We start from the raw sequence: 22,091 nt of genomic DNA, 5'->3' as shown, positions 1-22,091 counted from the left end.
GTTAGTGGAACTGTAACTGCACATCCTCTTTTCAAAAATTCAAAGCTTTCATTTCATGGAATGACAAAATATATCTCCCCAGTCCCACACACACGCAGTGCTGCTTGAATGTTTGAATCCGGCTTGAGCCAAAAACAATACAGAACTGATGTATTTTAAGTGAGCAGCTCTACATAGCTTTATTTACCAAATGGACAAATCTATTGTTGATAATTTTGCTACAGTTGCCTATCTATCTGTCCGTCCGTCCATCCATCCATCCAAAAACTTTTCCATTGATCAATCAGTACTCGATTCAGAGGATAAAAACTGATAATTTGCTCTAAGCTTTTGTTTGGCCACATAGCATTTTTTTCTCAAGATGTCCAAGCAACTGAAAAAAAAAGTATAATTAATGAAAACATCTATACTAAGGAAAAAACCCACACACAATACCATGAAAGCCTTTTATTGAACCGAGATGTAAAATATCTTTTTTTTTTTTATGTAAAGAATTCAATAGTTTATTCCTGTTGATTGTAACTTTAATAAAATCGAGAAAAACAACTTATTGTGTGTTGAAGGTATTGTGTTTCTGAATATTGACATTAATATTTCACATTGTGCTTTGTCTGAATAAGTATCAAACCGTTTCCATAGACCTCCCTACCAGGTGTATTTGCATATAATCTCATATATTTGATATTATTTTATAATGTCATACTATAGATTCAAATTATGTCATAATATAGTAATGCAAAGGGATTTTTAGAAATGAATAAATGTTGAAGACAAAAAAAATAATATATATATATATATATTTGTTGTCCGAAGCAACAACATTTTTGGGCTGAAAAAACTAAGAGAGCAACGTAATTCTTCCTCGGAAATGAATAAGATGAATGAGAAAAGTGATTTTACAATACATGTCCAAAAACCAGCTGGTTAAGGTAACGGATGGTCTCAGGTAGTTCATAGTTTGTAGTACAGTTTTTGTAAAAGCAGTCATTTTCATTAGAGTAATAAAATATCATTTGTACGAATCCAACCGGATGGATCCAGATCAAGGCTGATCATCTTGTCCAGCTCGAGCATCAGTCCTCTAAAAGGTCCTCATTTTTTCAAACCTCTCAGTCCTCGGGATGTCAGAAAAAATGCCTTTTTTTCGGCGGCACAGAAGTCTCATCAGATTTCTCAGGAGGATTTCATAGTGACCCTCCCGGCTGTTTTTCACCTGGTGATAATAGCTCCCAGATGTCCTACTGAGGAATCAATGGTGCTTTTAGTCCAGTCCCACCACCATTGTTTTCCTTATATCAGTCGGATATGGAGCAGGTGGGATGTATGCTGTCGAAATAAAAATAAGTCATCATCTATCAACAGTATGTGGAACGCAAGACATCAGTGATGGGCTGCAACTCTCAAAACGGGCACCCGTCTCTCATCGTGGCTCTCTGATTTTCACCTTTCACCTCACGTGTGTATGTACGCTATAAACCGTGCCAAAAGGAAATGCTATAGATGATACAGTAGCACAGTAAAATGATTTTACAGAGGCTCTGAAGGCACTTGATTTCATAACAGACAGCAACTCCATGTCCCTTAGCGAACAGGTGACGGCTATCTTTACGCACCTAGAGAAAACAACTGCAAGCGGACACAGTGGGGAGATTTACATCCACACCAGCAGCAGGTACATCGTGATGTTCAACAGTTCTCTACTGCTGTTGTTTAGCAGAGTTGCCCTGAAATGAAAGGTCAACTCAATGATTCTCAGTGAGAGACGGTGTTTGTTGTGTCAGCTGCGTGATTAGCTGTTAATATCGATTCAGATGAGTTTGGTAACGTACCTAATATAACGAAACACATAGAGTAAGAATGAAACACATACAGCCCAGAATGGGCGTATCAGGACGCCGACTGTTCAGCTTGCTCTGTTAAAGCACAAAGGACAAGTACATGAACGCCCCATCTGTCTGAAAACATACTTTACATAGAGATTGTACTCCCCTTTACAAAAACACACATTTGTGGAGCCCTGATGTTCACATCAAAACGATAACATCAGAGCACAGGGAGATACAAAAAGCGCGACTGTATTTGACACACCTCTATTTTCAGACATAAGAAACGAAAACATTTTACTTTTTTTTTTTTTTTTTTTTTTTTAAACAATCATTCATTTTTGTTACCAACTCTGGTATCCTTGTTTTTTTCCTTCTCGGAAGCTTTCTTCTTGTGGTTCAGTATTACGTATTGTGACATAATGAGGTCTTTGATGACAGAATCAGACGTTCAACAAAGCAAAAAGCATGTAGTGATAGAAATACATGTTACGTCTTTGTGCTTTGAAAGATTCCCCTATTAAGTCTCTCAAGCCGTCCTGCTGTAACCATCCACCTGTTCTTTTCTTTCTAACACTGACAACGGTAATGGGCTTTTTCCTCAAGATCTTGAGTGGACTCCAGTATAATACTCATGCCAATGTGTTAGCGAGCTTCAGATTCCCCTCCCCGGCTTCCTTTTCATTCGCACTGATCTAAAACCTACGTTCCTTTTGTGTAGACGGGATGAATCTTTGGTTGTTGTCTTCAGGCAGTCCGAGTCAGCCGAAATCTCTATGAATGCCAAAGCTGGGTTCCACCTCCATGTGATGAGGTCACCTTCGGAGGCCAACCAAGACCAAAAGTAAAGTGAGACAGAGCTGCCATATATGCACTGCAGCGGAAGAAGCCAGGGATCTTATATCTGTGGGAATAAAGACAAGAACAAATGCAGTTATGGATGTGAACAAATATTCATTTCTCAGTGTTGTGTAAATAATTCAGAGATCAGCAATTCTTCGGTCCTTTAGAAGTTTAATGAGGTTTATCTACGCTCTGTATATATATAGAACATCTTTCTTTCAATGCAAAAGAGAATGGAAAGAAATATATTGTAAATGTTTGCTGAGTCATGAAAGAAACCTTCAAGCTGGTGGATTGTCTTGTCATAGACAAGAAAAATGAAAGATAATACAGTCCACTTCTTGTTAGCCTTGATCCTACAGAAAAGTTCCTTCCACAATTGTTTGTTCTTGTGACTTATTTATTAATACTATCAGCAAAGGTTTAATTAAGCTGATCAAAAGTGACAGCAAATACATTTCTAATGTTGAAAAAATTCTATTTCAAATAAATGTTGTTCTTTTTAACTTTCTTTAAACTTTTCTTTAAAAAAAAAAGAATTTCTGAAGGATCATGTGACATTGAAGACATTGAAGTAATAGCTGCTGAAAAATCAGGAATAAATTACTTTTTAAGACACATCAAAATGTAAAAGGTATTTTAAATTGTAATAATATTCCACAATATCACTGTTTTGATCAAATAAATGCAGCATTCTTTCAAAAAAAATCTCCCTCCCTCAAAATATCCAAACTTTTGGATAAAATCCAAATTTGTAATTGCTAGTATATATAAACTAAAAACATAGCAATTAAATATGAATGAATTACATGTATTATTTCAATCAATTTGGGCTTCATTACAATAGCATGACATTAATTACAATTATTATTTTTCTTATTTATTTTTTATTTCATTGCAATAAACTCAAAAGCCATTTCTTAAAACCTCTTTTCCAATATACTTACTACTACTGGGTGGGGGGTCTCGACACTCTCCTTCCTCTATGGCCACATCGTCTATAGCAATATCCCCCTCAATGCCAGAGCCACGTATACCCTCCAAAACCATCTAAATGAATGGGCAGAAAAAAAAAAAATATTTTCACTCCGTACTGGCTTTTCATTTCATTTTGAATTCAAAGTATATTAAATTCTATAGATGATATAATTAGAAATTAGAAAAATGTTATTCATGTAGTTTTTATCATATTATATTACATTATTTTATTATTATATTTCTTATATTATTTTTTGCGTGTTATTATGCAAGCAAAAAGAAGAGGCACCTGGAAAGAGGATGTTGGATTGATGTTAACTCTGGCTTGCCTCCAACGGTCTCCTTGGTTCCCACTCAGGGTCCACACAGATGTATCCTGACCTGTCTGGCTCTTCTGCCTCAAATACACGTTTAACGTTCCTTGAAAAAAAGGCATATGTACTTAGTGTCAATAGAAGTCATTAGATGAAATATGCCAGTTAACTACATAATGCCCTTGGAACCGTTCTTATGTATTACACAGCAACTGCAAGGTTCAGTGACCTTGAAGAGACATCGACTCATCTCCATCTCCAGAAGAAATCAATCATTAATCTGTTCAGAACACAATCACTGCTGTTGTTGTATGTATATACTGCACACATATATATATATATATATATATATATATATATATATATATATATATATATATATATATATATATATATATTTGGCACTATGTATATAATTGCTACTACTCTAATTCTATGCTAATGAAAGGAAACGCTGGAAGAAAATCTGTATTGCTCTCTCAGATGTCTGGGATTTGGCCAAATGGCATGTTTCATTTTCTTGCAAATGAGGAGACAATGAGATTAGTGCCACAGAGATGTGATGCTATTAATGCTAAGATACACTTTCTGGAGAAAAACGGCATAAAAAAAGAGTGGAACATTAAAACAACACACAAAAAAACTCTTGTTGCTATTTCGTTCTTCTTTAACAATGTAGTTTTTTCCATCATTACAACATTTTTTGAAAATGAGATGAGGACTCTAGTCATATTACTTCTCTAATAATATTTATTTTACGTGGAGCGGTCAGTGGCTGGCATTTTGAGATCACGTAACAAGCCGAATATTACTATAATTTATCTTTTACAATAGCATTATTAACTGAAAACATTTGGATTTGCATTATAGTCCATCCAGACCACTAGCTGTCAGTATAAGTCAAAGACAACTGGAATATAGGCTAGTGCAACATACACAAAATGGATTTTACTTGCACCTTAAGACTTGGGTAGGTTTTTATATCAAAACAGCCATCTAACCATGTTGTCTGGGTTGCTTGCTGTGCAGCCAGACAGAAGATCTTGTTGGTCACATGGATTTTTAACCCCAGACGGCCGATGAGACCATGTGTCAAAAGCCAGGAAGAGAACACCCTGGTGAGTTGGAATTAGCTTCACACTTACTATTCGAAAAGCACACAGCTTTGTGAAGCAGAAAATTGCAGTTACAAGCTTGTCTGTGAGGCCGTGGAGGTCATTGCTACCCCAGAAGTGCAACAGCATGTCCAGCTCAACTGCAGCAGCATAAAGTGAGCATGAAAAAAGGAACTATAGAAATGTATGTGTACCAAAGAGCACAAATTGAGTTATTGGTCTAAGTCATTTACAGCACTTACAGTCCACTAGAAACCTTTAATAGCAGGTTTTTCCATCCCAGAAAAGGCCAAAGAGTACACTGCACATTTCTGACTAGCATGTTAACTTACATGGAAGCCCATTTGAGCCCATTTGAGCCCATTTACCCATCTGAGAGTAAAAAATAAAATATAAAAAATAAATCCGTTATTTAGGAGACAAAGTGTAAAATAAGAAACAAGTTACGTGATGTATAAAATTCACAATAGGATATGAGAAATAAATGGGCAATTTTTACATATAAAGCCTATGAGATTTAAAGAATTAGCCTATGTATGGGATGTTCTAGCCTATGAAATATATTTTTCTCAGGCCTGTTTCCACCTAAAGTAAAATAGTAATATAAATTTATATGTAAAAATCACATTTCTGAGAAATAAAATTCCATAAATTGAATATTCAATAAAGCTCACTGGATTTGAAAGCATCTTGTATAATCATTCATACATTAAAAAGGTTCATACATAAAACATGTCCATATTTTGACATTTTATACATATTTAACTGGAAAGTGGTAGACATTTCATCTTTATTTTCATCTTGAGACACTGAAAGTAAGAACGTTCCAGCCCATATCTGCCTGTCACTGACTGACCAGGGCTGCGTTTCCAAAAAAGCATTGTAAGCCTAAGAAGCTCGTAAGAAGAAGGGAGTAAGAAGAAGAAATGCAACCCTGATCATCAAGCACTCATTTGAACAGTAGATTTGTGATGTCAAACACACTGTAGTTGTAGAGGTTACAGCTCATCAACACTAATTAGAAGAAACGATTAAAATAAGTAATCTGCATACAAGTCCCCTTTAGTTGATCACATCAGGAGTCCTTGCAATGTACTGTGCTAACAGTAACCCACCTATATGCTTTCCATACATGTGGTAGTAGAAGCTGAAGCAGTACGTTGGGTTGGGGGCCACATTCCCGTAGGGATTTTTAGGGGCAACATTGAAGGACGGGGTCAACAGTCGGGCCTTGTCTCCCTCCAGACGTGGTCGTGAGGTCTCAATGTACATGTAGAAACCTGTGCAAAGTCCACAAGTACATAAAAATTAACTGATAGTAGCTCCCACACTACTGTTCAAAAGTTTGGGGTTGGTACAATTTTTTAGTTTTTTTGAAAGAAGTCTCATATGTCTATCAAGGCTACTCAAAAATACAGTAAAAACAGGGATGTTGTGAAATATTATTACAATTTAAAAGAATGTTTTCTATTTGAATATATTATACAATGTGATTTATTCTGTGATGGCAAAGGTGAATTTTCAGCAGCCATTAATATAGTGTTCAGTGTCGCATGATCCTTCAGAAATAAGTCTAATATGATGGTTTGGTGCACTATAAATGTTGATAACAGCTGTTTTGTTAAATTTTTTCTAGAAGCCGTGAAACATTTTTACAGGATTCTTTGAGGAATAGAAAGTTCAAAAGAACAGCATTCGTTTGAAATAGAAAAAAACATACTGATCCCAAACATTTAAATGGTAGTGTATACATATACATCGAATCAAGAAAATGATTTGAATTTGGCACAATAATTAAAATAGTTTAGCATAAAAATCACACAACAGTTCAAATATGATATTGCACAGTCTAAATTATCAGGATATAATTTCTCCAAGCGTTAATACACCTCCATTGAACTTAGCGCTGCCTCAGAATAATCAATAGGACCTCAGTGACTCTACAGAGCAGGACAAATGATTTTTCAATTCACATTTCTCATGGCCTTTTAAAAGAAAGATTTTTTTCCTTTCACATCAGGTCAGAGGGACTTAAAAAGCTATTGACCTGCGTTTTTCTCCCACTCAAGTCAAGCCCTTGAACATCCATTAATATAAATATTAACAGAACGCTGCAAGAATGAGTCCTAAAACCCAGAAACAACTTAGCATTTTAGCACTTCCGGTTCCATCGTCCTCAAGTCAATAGGTTTTCTGAAAGGGTTTTTGGTTAAATGCCTGAAAAAAGGTCTGTGGTTAACACAATTTTTTCCATTTTTTATTACATAAAGTACATCAGTTTTTTAAAAAGCTTTTATGTGTCTTGCAAAAGTCAGTTGCTATCAAGTGGCTAAATGGGACCAGATGTTGTCGGGGACATTAGACATAATCACATTGAACAAGTAAACTAATATACTCTCTAGTTTTCTTTTACAGCCTTTTTGTGGTTATACTTGTGCTTCTGCAAACTATTATAACTCAAAATTTCTAACTTGCACATTTTTTAGAGGTTGAAAGATTTGTCAGAAGCTTAACAGGATAGTTCACCCTAAAATGAAAATTCTGTTCATTTAATCACCCTCATGTCATTCCAAACCGGTAAGACTTTTATTCATCTTTGTAACACAAATAAATATATTTTTTAATAAAATCTGAGCCAGTTATGTACTCTCCATTAACAGCTACACATCTACCACTTCAAAAGCTTCATAAAGAGATCGTAAAACTAATGTTACAATGTAAAAGTAACCTAATTCCGTGGGAAAACCGAGGATTTGGCAACACTGAGGGTGATGCTAACTTCTAGGCTGTCCTACAAAAATTACGTCATCCCTGCAGCACTTAAAAACCCACTTCAGTATATAGATTAAATAAGCACCCTACCGTTATTTCTGAACTTATAACTTGCAATTTTCAGATTCCACTACTTTACCAAAGTAGACAAGCTGATTGCATTAGTGATGTGTTGACCCATGGAAATTATCCAGTTGCACACCGGATCTGTCATGATCCGATGTCAAGTTTAATGATTGACACCATTTTCCTGAAAGTGCAGTTAATGGAACCCACTGAGCATCTTCCTCTAAACATCGCCCAACCAAAAGACGGCCTGTGCACTCCTTTAGCAACATGAGAAATTGAAAGTGCCTTTGGACGCTAATGCTATTAGCCTCTCTCTAAAAGTCACAAGCTTCATTTTGCTGATGATATAACCTTTTACTCAACATCCACTATGCCACTGATGAACAACAATTCATTAACTTATTTGTGAAAATATGAATCTTGAATTGTTTGACTTTGGTGTAGCTATAAATCCACATCTATCTATATTTAACTTACAGATTTGATTTACTACTAAGTGGCACATGTGCGGTATACCTTGTTTAGAGCCACTGCGGTCACTGCTGGGTCCAGTGTTGGGTGTATATTTAGTGTCCCTGGTGGCAGCGCTATGTCTTGTCCAATCAAACTCTTCGGTTTTATCTTGGGTGAACATACAGATGGTGTCCTCTTCGAAGCCGCACTGAAACTTACCTATGGTTGTTTCAGCAGAAAAAACAGTACAATGAAGAGTGTGCAGAAAGAGCATCTAAAAAGCTATCTCAGACAATTCAGTCATTCCAGAGTGATCACATATTTGTACATAAATACATTTTTGGATGATTATTAGACAGTTGAAATGTACAATATCAATGTATAGAGAACATCTAAAACAAGATCTTTAGAAACACATTTGTACAAATTTTCTTAAGACTGCTTTCATCATCATCATTAGAGTTCAAAATTTATGAACTAGTCAAACACTGTTGATGTCACATTTAAATGTTTCACCCATTTACTGTCACAATATTTATGACCATTAGAAATTACACAGATAAAATTAAACCTTTAAATGACAAATTTGATAAATGCATTAACTGTGTTAAAAAATGTGATGGCAGTAAACATTTTTCATTTTCACGTTATAGCAATAAAATCCATGAATTTAATATACAATAAACTAGATTTGAAAACATTTGTATGTATATGCTTTCAAATATGTATAATTTGCATAATACATACGCTACCGTTCAATAGTTTGAGGTCAGTAAGATTTGTTTTGAAAGAAATTAATACTTTTATTCATCAAGGATGCATTAAATGGATCAAAAGTGAGAATAAAGTTATTTATAATATTGCAAAAGATTTCTATTTAAAATAAATGCAGTTCTTCGGAACTTTCTATTCATCAAAAAATCCTGAAAATATGTGTCACGGTTTCCACGAAAATATTAAGCAGCTGTTTTCAACATTGATAATAATCATAATTAAAAAAAAAAATCTCAGGCACCATATCATCATGTAAGAATGATTTCTAAATAATGGCTGCTAAAAATGACCAGATAAAATAAATGCAGCCTTGGTGAGCATAAGAGATTTTTTCAAAAACATAAATAAAATTACTGACCTCAAACTTTAACAGTAGTGTATATGATAAGCAGATGTATGACTGAACATAATTATGAAAACACTGTTAGATTACATTTTAAAATATAATTATTGAAAGAGAAAAGTTATTTTCAAAAACATATTAAAGATCTAGTGTACATAAAAAAGTTGTTAATGTTATGTACATAAAAATGTTAATATTTTGATACATAATTTGTCTATCCAAACGTATAAATGTCTATACCTATACTAATGAGATCATGTTGATCATTTACTCATGCTAAACTTCAAAAGGCAAAAGCTATACATATTTTTTAAATTGCTCTTATTCCCCCTTTTTTACTAATTTGAAAAAAACCCAAACTTACTCCAATGAGGATTCACCGGTGCTGTAAAACAGAAAAAAAAAGAGGTTACACATGTGACACCCTAGGCTTATAGTAGATAGTTTTATTAATAAATCATTATAAACAACAGCAGGGGATTCAGAGAGGGGAGAATGCAGTTTGCCCTTGGAGAAAAGTGTTTAGAAAGTGCTTTGGGCATCATTACCATGTATCACACAGTTAGAGAGGGGAAATGAAATAACGTTTTAGTGCAGGAGGGGGTGTTTGTGTGGGGAGAGGTCGCTATGGGGCTGTGCAATGCTCAGGTGAACCATAAAGACCTGTATCTCTCTTCATTCCATTCACAAGCAGCCTATCTGAGTGTGGCAGAAAGCCGTGTGCTTCCAGGCAGCCTCATTGAGGGCTAAGGTGCATTGTGGAAGAAAGGTTTCAGAGGGCATGTGTGGAAAAGATAGTGAGACTGAAACGATCCCTTTTTCAACCAACTAAGTTCAGTGCCTTAATAGAATACAGAAAAACCATGCGCAATCCTGTTTAAGTCAGAAAATGTGTATGGATCCTCCACACTAAGCTTTGAATATCTATGTTGGGAAAACAAAAATCGAAGGTCATCCATTCAAAAAATGTTTGAAAAGATAATACTGTCGAGGGCTCTAACTTTAGCAGAAGAATTTAAAGAAATACGGCAATATAAGTGTCTCAAATTGACATTCCAGCAGTAAAACGAGTACAGTGTGTCAGCCGCCTTCTGGGACGGAAAAGTGGCATCGGTTCTGGCATTTGATCAGGCTCCTATAATGAGAGAGATTAGCACAACAGCGTTCAAACATAGCAGATGTTCACAAGGGGTTGTCAGTGTAAATGTCTGCTTTGTGAACTGCAGGGGGAACAGCTCCACACGAAATTGATGATGCAAATGAAAAAGTAAAAAGTTGACAGGAGGAGGAAAGAAGGGGAATCAATTATCAAACGTCTGTTTACATACACAGGATTTACAAATGAATGAATGAGTGAATGATGGGAAGTGTCATGGGATTTGCAACCTCAACGGGAAAAGATGATTTTTTTCAAGGAAGACAAAATGCCAGTGAGTCATTCCTTGAAACAGATGCCTTTTCTTTTTTGGTGGTTATTTTTTAAGTAAATTTATGTTATGGTTTGGTGCATTCTATCAGAAATAGAATGTCTTCAAGTGTTAACAAACTGCTTTTGGCATCTTAAGCTAAGTTTATAAAAATTCATATGTTTGGACATTAAGAGAAAAAGGGAGAAAACGGGGTGGAACATTTCAAACCAAATTGCTGGTGCTCTCCATGTTATCAAGGTTATTTCCTCGAATCATTAACACTTAACAGTCAATAATATAATTATTATTACAAAAAATTTGATGGGAATGGCAATAAATGCTTTATCATGTAAAAGTATCTGGTGTTAATACTTTTTTTATATTAAAATGACTCTTTTATTACTCTTTTAACATACATGATTTTTTTTTTAATAGAATAAAAGAATTAATACAATTAGAGATAATACAATACTTTATCAATGGAATTGGAATAGGAATGGGAACAATGGAACATATAAATACAATAAATTAGAACTGATTTTGAATTTAAACCTGCAAAACAATTTGTTATCGCTAAACAACTACATTACTGATAAAAAAAAGCACAATCAATATGTCTGTCACATGTGAACTGATCAAATTCCATGTTAACTATTCAAGACTAGCTATTTTTTCCTATTGCAAAATCGTAATTTAGAAACTAATTATTCCATGAAGGTTACAGTTCCCTTCCTATAAAACTACCCAGCTGTTTCTAAATGGGGTAAGGAGGGGAGAGGCCTGCTTTAGTTAAACTAACCAGATGTTGCATATTTGGAAACACGTGCCGCATTAACACACTCTCTAAATTGATGGGCTTCATGTTCTTTCCCTTTCCCTGTCTCTCTTCCTCCATCCCTGTAAAAGTACAATTAGAGCTATTGGAGCAGGAGGCGAAAGCAAAACGTCAACATCATTAAACACACAAGCAATTAGACCCAGTATATCTCCCACTCAGAGAGGATTCACAGCCGCCCTACTCAAAGGCAAGCTTTAAGGTGAAATCCTACCATATTCAGCCCTTTCATTTGAACAAAGCCATATAACAACATTAATGTGCAGAGCCGAGTAATAAATTGCAGTAATGCATTTCAGGCTATAGAGACAAGCCATGTTGTCTTATCATAGAAACTACGTTTTGTGATACCCATACAAAACCCGAAGGCATTTCAGAAACAATATGTTATCACTGAGTCCAAGTAATGCATCCCACACATAATCAAAGGCCTGCAAAAATTAATGAGTAGAATCATACATGCATCCTCATTAGCATATTTCATATTCATCCATTTTGCTACAATGCTTGCATTGACTTGCATTAGCATTTAAATGACCTGTAATCAGCAGCAAACAACTAAACAAAGAAATAATGCCATTTATGACAACCTAACACCATAGTAAAGTCGTAGTGAGGTGTACTAACTGTTTGACAATACAATTCTAATAGCTTGTTAGCACTGTCCTCTCAGCCTGTTTGTGTTCTCTGAAAGGCTCATAAATAGCTGCCAATTGGTGGCTTTCCAAAGCAATCTACAGGCAGCAGCAAGTTTATGTGTTGAATAACTGCTTTATAGAATGACACCAAATGACACAGTCCATCAATTCTTCTTGGTAGCTTGTTAATTTCTCTGGCATTGTCCACGCACGAATGTGAACAGCAGCCATTTAAAGTCTCAGCAAACACTGTGAGACCTTTGCCACAAGTTGCAATGGCTTGCCTTTCCAATACTTTCCAATAAAAACCTCCAAGTATGTGAAAAAAAACACACACACAAAAAAAAAACACTGAAATGGCGGATTCTGCCTCATTCTCATAAATTCTCAACATTCAGTGAAAAAAGTTTAAAACCCCCCCCCCCACATATACACTGTGATCCAAAAATAAAAATATTCTGTCATAATTTACTCACCCTCATGTCATCCCAAACTGTATGACTTTCTTTCTTAATCTATTTTGGACTTATTCAACTGTTTTTTTTTTTTTTTCATGCAATGAAAGTCAACAACATTGGATTCCAATTATGTTCATTGTATTGACAAAAACACTGAGACATTCTTCAGATTTTTTGTGTGAATTACCTCTTTACAATTAAATATCCATTGCACATGAACTGAAATAATGTATACCTTGAATGCAATGTAAGTTGCTGTTGATTTAAGCAACTGCCATGTAAACATAAATGTGCTTTGTGCTTAGAAACCTTACAAATAAAGTCATACAAGTTAGGAACGACTTGAGGGTGAGTAAATTATGACAGAATATCATTTTCTGGTGAACTATCCCCTTTAACATTAAAAATTAACTGGACATAAACCGCAAGAAAAATGTATACCTTGAATGCAATGTCACCTTCGATTTAAGCATCTGCCAGATGCATAAATGTAAACATAAAGGTTCAGTTTTAGCAAACCAATAGAAGGTACTATCCTCACAGAGAGCTTATTCAACCGTTTACATGGCTTAAATTCCAGTGTATTGTGAAAGCTGGGATATGGATTTTGACTGGTGTGATTGTGTTATCACCTTCTCCAGGCTATTTGAGCCAATTAAAATGCATAATGTCACAGTGGCAAAAGCTGGACTCTTTGATGGAAGTGCTCCTGGTGTGAAAGTCATCCCATCAATACAGATGGTCTTTTCCTATGAGCCCTGTGGCAAAATGACTTCAGGGGGAATGGAATAGCAGTGAGGGAGATGTTATGGAATGAGACATTTTCAATTTTTTAGCACTGGTATTTCCATTACCTGATACAAAGACCATGTTGAGCCATAGGGCTTCATATCACATGGGTAAGCTGCTGAATAAACTATGAGCAGAATAAATGAAATAATGATCGAATGGAAGATTAAATGATATTTTTGGGGAATTTTTTCCTCTGCTTTTTGTAATTGTGCCTGGTCAATACAGATCTACCGGGGTCTTTTCTTGCTAATCCCTATTTTTAGAAGACATACAGAGAGTGAGGGGGAATTAACTCGATAGCACATTGCTGTTTAAAATAGTTTTGAATGGAATCAAGCATGTCACACCTCAGGACACGTTGACTTTTCACAGTATTTCATGTCCATTACCCATAAGGAAAGGCTTAAAATTATGACAGAGCCTTTGAAGAGTCTCTAATATCACACAACCTCGATAACAGAACACTGTGCACAGTTAATGAATGTGCCTGTGTGCATCCAGCCATTGGTGAGGTCATAAAGCTGCCACATTACGATTGGTTTAGTAAAGAAGGGAAGGGGTTCAGGCACCAAGGATGTAGGGTTTAGGTGACTTGACATACGTTACCTGTGTCTCGACTGGCCTCTTTAAGAAGCACAAAGCAAAACCATAAGATCAATCTATAGCTCTGGTTAATTTGGGAAAATAGTAGATAACAAGAAACAGTTGCAAAAAAAAAAAAATCATGTCAACAGATGAGTAATATAAATGCATTTTTCATGTACACAGCCAGCAGAGGTCTCTATTACATAGAAAAATAATAATTAAAATGTCCTCTGTTGGTTATTTGTTGGATTAGCAGATTTCTACACAAGTATTAAAAACAGTTGAATCAACAATTACATTACTAAAGACGTAGCATTTGCACAATATTTGGAGCTGTCAAATCATCTGAACTTAAATGAAGGAAAAATGTAAATGTCTTTAAAAAGTGACCTTGACTTAAACACAAGCAGTACATAGACAGTATCTGCTCATCAGTACACCATGATTCTTGGTTTATTATCTATGTTGCAAGAGCAGTTATATATTAGCAAAATCTGAGATCACAGGTCAACGTTTAGCATTTTTCTAACTGAATAATAATAATTATGCATAGCAAAACTAAACTGAATGCATAATAATTTGAGAGAAAAGTGTAATTAATTTCAAGCAGACTTTGTAAATCAGATTTTCAATATGGTCTCTGTGGACTTTTTACTAGTGATGAACTAATATTTAACATTTCATTTTATGGCTGATATTGTAACAGATAAATGGTTTATATTAAAATTCTATACAATGTTTTCAAGTTAAAAATACTAAAAACTAAAATCAGCTGTACATTTACAAACAGCTATATAACACATTACATGAGATGTAAGCAAAATAGGGGCACTTTAAATATTACAAATGAATTTGGCATCACAACATAAAGCACAGCATGAAAAAAGGTTATCCATTTTGAGATTTGCTAAAGACTGCCTTTAACTGTGTTATTAAATGATTAGAGTTTTTTTTTTAAAAGATTAACATTAAGTTAGGGTTAGATGATGGTAAAGAAAATCTAAATGAAAAAAACCAACTTTTTGACCCCACTGTATTTGGAGACTCTAAATATACATACAGTATTTTAGAGAGCTAAGTTCACCATGCTATGGTGCTTTCAAGTATTAAAATACTGAGAACATTAAAAACAAACATGACCATAATCAAACAAGTTTTTTTTACCACTGTAGTGAATGATCCTTTCTGTTGAATCTCCTTCTCCAAACCGTGTTATCGGTGTGAGGCGGACCTGATAGGCCTCAGGTTTAATGAGTTCGGTTAGGTTGTAGGTGAGTAGTTCTCCTTTCTGGATATTGTCTTCTGTTGGAATTTCCTGCTCCCACCATCTCTGATGCCCCGTCTGAGGTAAAGAGCATAATTACAGGTTTGTTATTCCAACACCTAATGATTGAGCATCAAGCCAGCACACGCATAAGTAATGATCCTCCAAAAGGTCCTTTTAATAACACAGAGTCTCTAGGGAACAAAAACCATACATCTTGATATGATGTCACTATTAATTAAAAACATAATTTCAACATACTAATATTATAATATAACACCCTGTGCAGGGGCTGATCACCTCTCTTTCTGTGTCCATTTTAATGTCTCACAGAGCTATTATGATATAAAGTCTCTTTCTCTCTGAGCATTTTTCTCTCTCTCTATTTTTTAAGTTAAGAACTGAAGTTTTTTTAAGTTAAGAATCTTATTTAAAACTTCAAATGTAACTGTTCTGATTATCAAAATACTTCCCGAGACAGCCCCACTTGTCTGATGCAAATCAGTACAAATTCTCTAAACAAACACCTACACACAGCAGAGGTGGCTTTTTCAAACAATGATGCTTTTCACTGAAGAACGAAAGCGCATGAGGTGACTATCACAAAAAGTTCCTGAATGGGCAAAAAATAAACACTATTGAGTTTTCAGTGAGATATGTGAGCCGGCTAATTGATTTTGACAAGGCATTTTAGCTCCCTGACCCTCTCAATTAACTTTTTACTGCAAGCTGAATTAGTGCAATATTAGAAGTCAATTCATTCCTTTAGCTCGGGCTTGAAGGAAAGCATAAATGGATTTCGTCTGATGCCTTTTTATCGTTGTTGTAGTGGTAGATGAGAGGACATATCTAATTAAAATCCAGCACCTATGAAACCTTCCTGGATCTCCTGAAGTGAACTGCCGGGCAGTAAACAAACCAACACGAGAGTTCTAATCACAAACAGAGAATCTTAAAGTTGTGAAAGTGTTTGAGAAACTCTGGGTTTTCATTTGCCTAGTCTCATGTCAACTCAGCAACTCAAAGACCTCATACATCTTTCATTACAAATATGGATTAAATAAGGATTAAAAGTTACAATTTCCAGTGAGGGTAAACACAAAAGTTTGTTTTGGGGGTAAAGTACACAAATTGTGAGTGTCAATTAATGAAAAAATGTTTGCCTTATCCTTCCTGCCTTACAAGAATGGAGCCAGTTTGTTGGAGTGGTATCAGTGGTAATATTACGATAATATTGTCTAGACATTTTATTTATTTTTTAATAATATGCATCACTAACTCATGCACAGCATATATTAAAAAAGTAAATAGGTCCATTTTTATATCATACTGGCTTAAATCCAGCACCAAAGGGAACTGCTGGGTGGGTATTTACTAGCAAAATCATTACTATGAGTTAGTAATTAACCTTTTGGCCATAGTGTGCAGTAACTGTGAACATTTGCAGACTTGAACTTTTTCCAGGTGACAACTATTAGGCAAGCTGTAGATGCACAACGACGGGAGAACACTGTTGTGCGGTGACCGTTGATCTTGGCCATAAGAATACGGTCTCAGAGCTTTGCTGACTGACAGCCGTACACAGACTCCCTCGGCAGTCAGCCTCATCACCGCGGGTCTCGCTGGATTCAAATACAAGATGATTGGTTAAATCAGTGGGGCGAGAGAAAGGAGGGGAGCGTGGCAGCAATAGCCCTGAGAAGTTGCCAGTGTTCCCATCAGGGTCTCTCTCTCTCCTGGTAACGAGATTTCCATCGCCAAATCCAATTACTGTTTATTGCTTCTGTGAGATTTCTAATTCCATGCCTGCAGATCTTGTAGAGGGGAAAAGCATCGGTGAAGGCATATATAAGGAAAGATAGACCGTTCTTCCCCCAAAGCACCTTACTTCTGCAATGCATCACACAACAACATCGTATTTCAAAGTCTCTCCTTTTTAAAAAGAGAAAAAAATCAATACATTCATAAGTGATATCATCACAGACAGCTTTCAGCAGCATTTGATCTTATCTATGCAAAGCCGCTAAACCCAAAACCCAATTAAACACCACTGAAGAGAATCATAGAAGATCGTTTTCATATCCTAAAAAATGACTCCTAACCTTCTCCAAAAAAACCCAACAAAGTCAAGTTTTTTTTTGCACAAGCACAAAACACTTGACATGGAGCATCCTTCAACACCACATTTGGGTGGGTTTCATTAAAGAAATGAAACACATCTGCTTTTTCCATGTGGCTCTGTGGTTGCAGAGCTCCAGGGACCTTCTGTTTCTTCCAACACAGCACTCAAATCTTAACACATCCTTGAGCAAGACACTCTAAACCTTGTTGTGGATGTGAGAGGCCAATATTGAAGCACACAGCCCTCACACTGAAGGAGAGTGTGAAGAGCACAGGGACAAAGAGCACACATATGCTGACAAAACAACCTTGCAGAACCAACCAGCTCTGACGAAATACTTACAATTTGGTGCCGCTGATATAATACCCAACTTAAGTCTGTGGAATGTGAAAATAATCTATTGTGTTTCAAGAAAGTGACCTTGGCTGACTGTATACATGAGACAAATTATAGTTCTTGCCACAGAATGTCACTACTTGTGTCAATGTGCAAATAACTGAAAGTAAGTTCAGCTTTTTTTTTTTTTTTTTTTAAATGACAAAATAAACAACAACAACAACAACAACAGAAAGCTCAGACAACTCATAAACTACCATTCAAAAGTTTGGGGGCAGTTTAAAAGAAAATAAATGAATAAGTTTCTTCTTGAAAAGTATTAGCACATTTACAATATATTTACTGTATTTTTGATCTATTAAATGCAACCTTAGTATGTCCAAAAACATAAAACAGAGAACAAGTCCTATCTATTTGAATGGGGTAATCCTGAAATCTCAAAAACTGCTTGCCAAACTCACAATTAAATAACATATTTCAAATCAGCAACAAAATTTGACATGAACTGTCCCATAAATGTTTTTGTTTTTTTAATGCTCAAATAGCATTAAAAAAGCGTATTTTTCAGGCTAGACCAGCCAACGCGCATGTGCAGTCCTAAGCGCAAGTCTCAGGTTTCTATGGGAACCGGAGCTTCTATCGGCAGCTGCAGTGATGCAATGTCTTTACCAATCAGCGATTGCCTCTTTTACTTATAAGGCTGGACGCATTCCGCCATATTGTGCATTGCAGTTTTTCCCATTCATAAGTTATAGGAGTGAACCGTCTTTCTAGATTTATAGTCTTTGGTATAAAATAGAGACTCCATATTTCACATCTTCTGAAGTTATATTAAAGCTTTATGTGATGAAAAGACCAACATTAAAATAATTAATTGCTGATAATCTTTTCTTCTGCAGCAGCTAACCTTATTTTTAAATGTACACCTACAGAACTGGCAAAACGGCACAGCATTTGATACTTCTCTTCAGGCTGGTAATCTATTTTGTGAGGATACACATCACGACAGGGTTCATCGCAACACTACTCTGAGACTCGTGGCAAAGCTGCCAACAGCAGAAGGAAAACGCGAATTTCACAATCAGCAGAGGCTTTCTCTGGGGTCACTCGTGAGACAAGCATTATTATATTTTTATAATGTAATTTTCATCTGCTTCTCATTATCATAGCTTAAGAATTCCAAATGCAGTTTCCCTCCTGGTTTCTCAGTGAACCATCTGTGCCCTAAACCGTATATATTTTCCCCTTTTCTGTAAATCTTGGGTTTGTTGCAGTTTGGCAATGAATTTTGATTACTAATCAAACCAAGCACAGTTCCGACACTCGCATTTGAGCACACAGCACACTTTAAGGCATTTTTGGCTATTCTGCATTACATACAAACCTGACATTTCCCTTCCTCTGAACATGACCTTTATTCAAATACCATCATCAGAGAGATGAATACACAGGCCTCTTCTTTTGGTCAGAGAAACATCCTCAAAACGCGAGGTAAATTAAATAATAATAATAATAATATTACACACACACATCAGTGTTAACCATTCAAGAGGAACTGCCCCAGTAATCCAGTGGTGAACATAGGGAAAAACTAACTCCACTTAGAATATCAGCACTGAAATTCATACTGTAGTCAGACTAAATGAAAATATACATGATCTTCTACAGCACTGCTACTTCAGCACTCACCATTCGCTTTTCTTATGAATAAAAGAAAAAAGGTCAAATAATCTCTCTGGTACTGGAACTTGCTGGTTACACAAGAAGGTTTGTGCTCGCTAAATAACAACTGTCTTTGCGATTCAAGTATAACACAGAGTAAAAGCATCCCCATTCACCTACTCTCACCGAAAGTACTTTTGCCTCATTTTGTTCCACCTTTTTTGTTCTGCATTGTAATATATGTTGCCGGTCGGAGGTAAAATGGCTTGTTGCTATGGCAACTGGGCTCACTTCTCATTCATGACATCGTTCAGCAAATCTTGTTGTATAAAGACGAGCAGAGGAGTTGGGGATGAAGGGAGGATGGGGTGAATTGATATGAAAAGAACAAGACATTCTGCCCTTATGCAAATTCTAACCTAAACACCTTTTGTGCACTGAGATACATCAACTCCACATGGGAGAAAGGAAATTATATTTTGTGTAAATAAGAACCTCATTAGTATTTGATCGAAGATATCTAAGAAAAAAGAGCTGATTTGCAATTCAAAACAAGGCAATTAAAGCAAATTATGATGATTTCTTTTTTCACCGCATACTTGGGGGCAACCTAAGGAAAGTTAGTAAAAGAACTCTGTGTTAATATACTAAGTTTATCAAATTAAATTATTTGGATAGCCAGCTTAATTATGAACAAGGTCAAAGGTGAAGATGTGCTGATCTCAATACAGAAGGTTTTGTGAATTAAACCAAAACTTTCCTCACAGCAGGTTCATCTGGATGTTCCAAAGGTGAAGCAGTGCTGATCTATGAACATCTCAAAACCTTAATGCATATTTAAGTACTTCCACCCTGCAGCACTAAAACCTCTGCTTATAGCTACAGTATGCATAAGTTACGTATGGCAAATGCTAAACATAGAAATGTCATTTATTCTATGTATCCATTGGGAAGCATGCTATGGCACGCTAAAGCATTGTCTACTCTCTTTATTGTGAGTTATGAGCGGCATAGGATCACTAAACATAGACTAAGCCGTCTACAAATGCGGTCGAGCGATGCAAACTGACCCATCATTGATGCCATGTGCATTTAATGTCAGTTTGTGTCTGCTGCATTTCTAATGCAGTTTAGAACCATGATACAAAAAAAATCCCCTTTTGATATTTGCTTCAGTTTCCTTCTTTTTTAACTGCAGAGACTAAAAAAAATGGACATTTACTTGAGCTCCAACTCAAAAAAAGTGTGAGATATTAGAATCTGGAATAACAATATGCACATACATGCTTACCTGTGCATGCAAAATATGAATCGCTTTCATTAGTGTAACCACTCCAGCGTGCCCCCGGTAATAAGACTTCACACAAGACTTATTTTGTCATAATACACACTAATGGCAACGAGCTTCACTTGTAAATAAGGTTTTATGCTAGCATTAGCCCACACGTAGGCCCAAGGACATTGTACCTTTAGATGCTTCATCTGGTGTGAAGTAAATTGCATATTTCCAGAGAACGGCCATGTGTCGATGTCGTGCAAGTCTTTGAATTAGCCCACAGGCCAGTTTGTTGACTGCAGAGTGCTGTTTGCTACCAACACACATCCTCTGCTGCAGTGGAGATTAATATATTATTTCTGTGGTACTGTAAATGTGGAACTGTATCCTAGCACACTGTCCTTCTGCACAAACAATTCATAGACTGAAAAGGTGGCCTATATTCATTTACGTCACAGATTGAAAGAGAAACACATCAGCAATTGTGTGCTTCTCAGTGTGAAACAGTGTGCATGAAGAGTGCAGAAGAGTGTCCTTGAATCTTTACTGTGGGTGGAAGCCTTGATATTGTATTAGCATGCAAGGGGTGTACTGTATGTGTGTGTTTGTGTATCTATATCAGTGGTGTTCTCTCTAAGGAGGCCAAATATAACGAATATAACCAAAATATAACAAATATTACCAAATATGTGACTGAATAATGTATAAACCGCTCATTTTTTCGGAAGTAACACAGTTTAAATGTGTCACCCGTGGGAAAGTTTTCAAAAGGCTGCAACATCCCTTTCGACTTCCTTGAGATCACATTGAGATACCAAAGCATTAATTTGAGGTGGGAATGGTGAGACACTTGATAGTCACTTGAGATCTGCGACTGGTTGATTACCCTGTTAGTGCGATAATTCCCACCTATCATGTCCCCAAATCAACCAAACTGGAGGAAATGGACAAACTAATCACTAAGTAAACAACTCGCCAGTTGTATGTCACTGACTTTTACTAGTTAAAACACCACTAGTGTTTTAAGACACTACTAGTTAAAAGTTTTAGGTCGCAAATAAATGAGTAGCAGCAAATTAATGAGAGTTAGTTGATATGTAGTTGCAAAGTTACTTATAGTTAGAAGAATGTCTAAAATGGGATATCCAAATAAAGTGTAACCATGTTTTAAAAAAAGGTATTTAATGCTCACCAAGGCTGCATATATTTGATTATGAAAATACAGTAAAA

General features: G+C 35.9%; 1 protein-coding gene across 2 annotated transcripts in view; it reads right to left on the bottom strand.

The window, feature by feature from the left end:
• Positions 1-432: 432 nt before the first annotated feature.
• mdga2a (MAM domain containing glycosylphosphatidylinositol anchor 2a) overlaps positions 433-22,091 on the bottom strand; it is a 142,042-nt gene continuing 120,383 nt past the window's right edge. Inside the window, exons 11-18 of one of the 2 annotated variants that reach the window (XM_084096782.1) lie at positions 15,366-15,543; positions 14,223-14,240; positions 9,849-9,869; positions 8,431-8,586; positions 6,189-6,353; positions 3,934-4,064; positions 3,614-3,716; positions 433-2,727 (exon numbers count right to left, since the gene is read on the bottom strand). In XM_084096782.1, coding sequence (XP_083952908.1) covers positions 2,639-2,727; positions 3,614-3,716; positions 3,934-4,064; positions 6,189-6,353; positions 8,431-8,586; positions 9,849-9,869; positions 14,223-14,240; positions 15,366-15,543 — 861 coding nt within the window. In that variant the 3' untranslated portion in view covers positions 433-2,638. The remainder of the gene's footprint in view (positions 2,728-3,613; positions 3,717-3,933; positions 4,065-6,188; positions 6,354-8,430; positions 8,587-9,848; positions 9,870-14,222; positions 14,241-15,365; positions 15,544-22,091) is intronic. The other variant, XM_084096783.1, reaches the window with a different exon arrangement.

The sequence above is a fragment of the Abramis brama genome (genome assembly GCF_963993115.1).
Source record: "Abramis brama genome assembly, chromosome: 21".
NCBI lineage: Eukaryota > Metazoa > Chordata > Actinopteri > Cypriniformes > Leuciscidae > Abramis > Abramis brama.
This window is presented reverse-complemented; position numbering and strand designations above follow the sequence as displayed.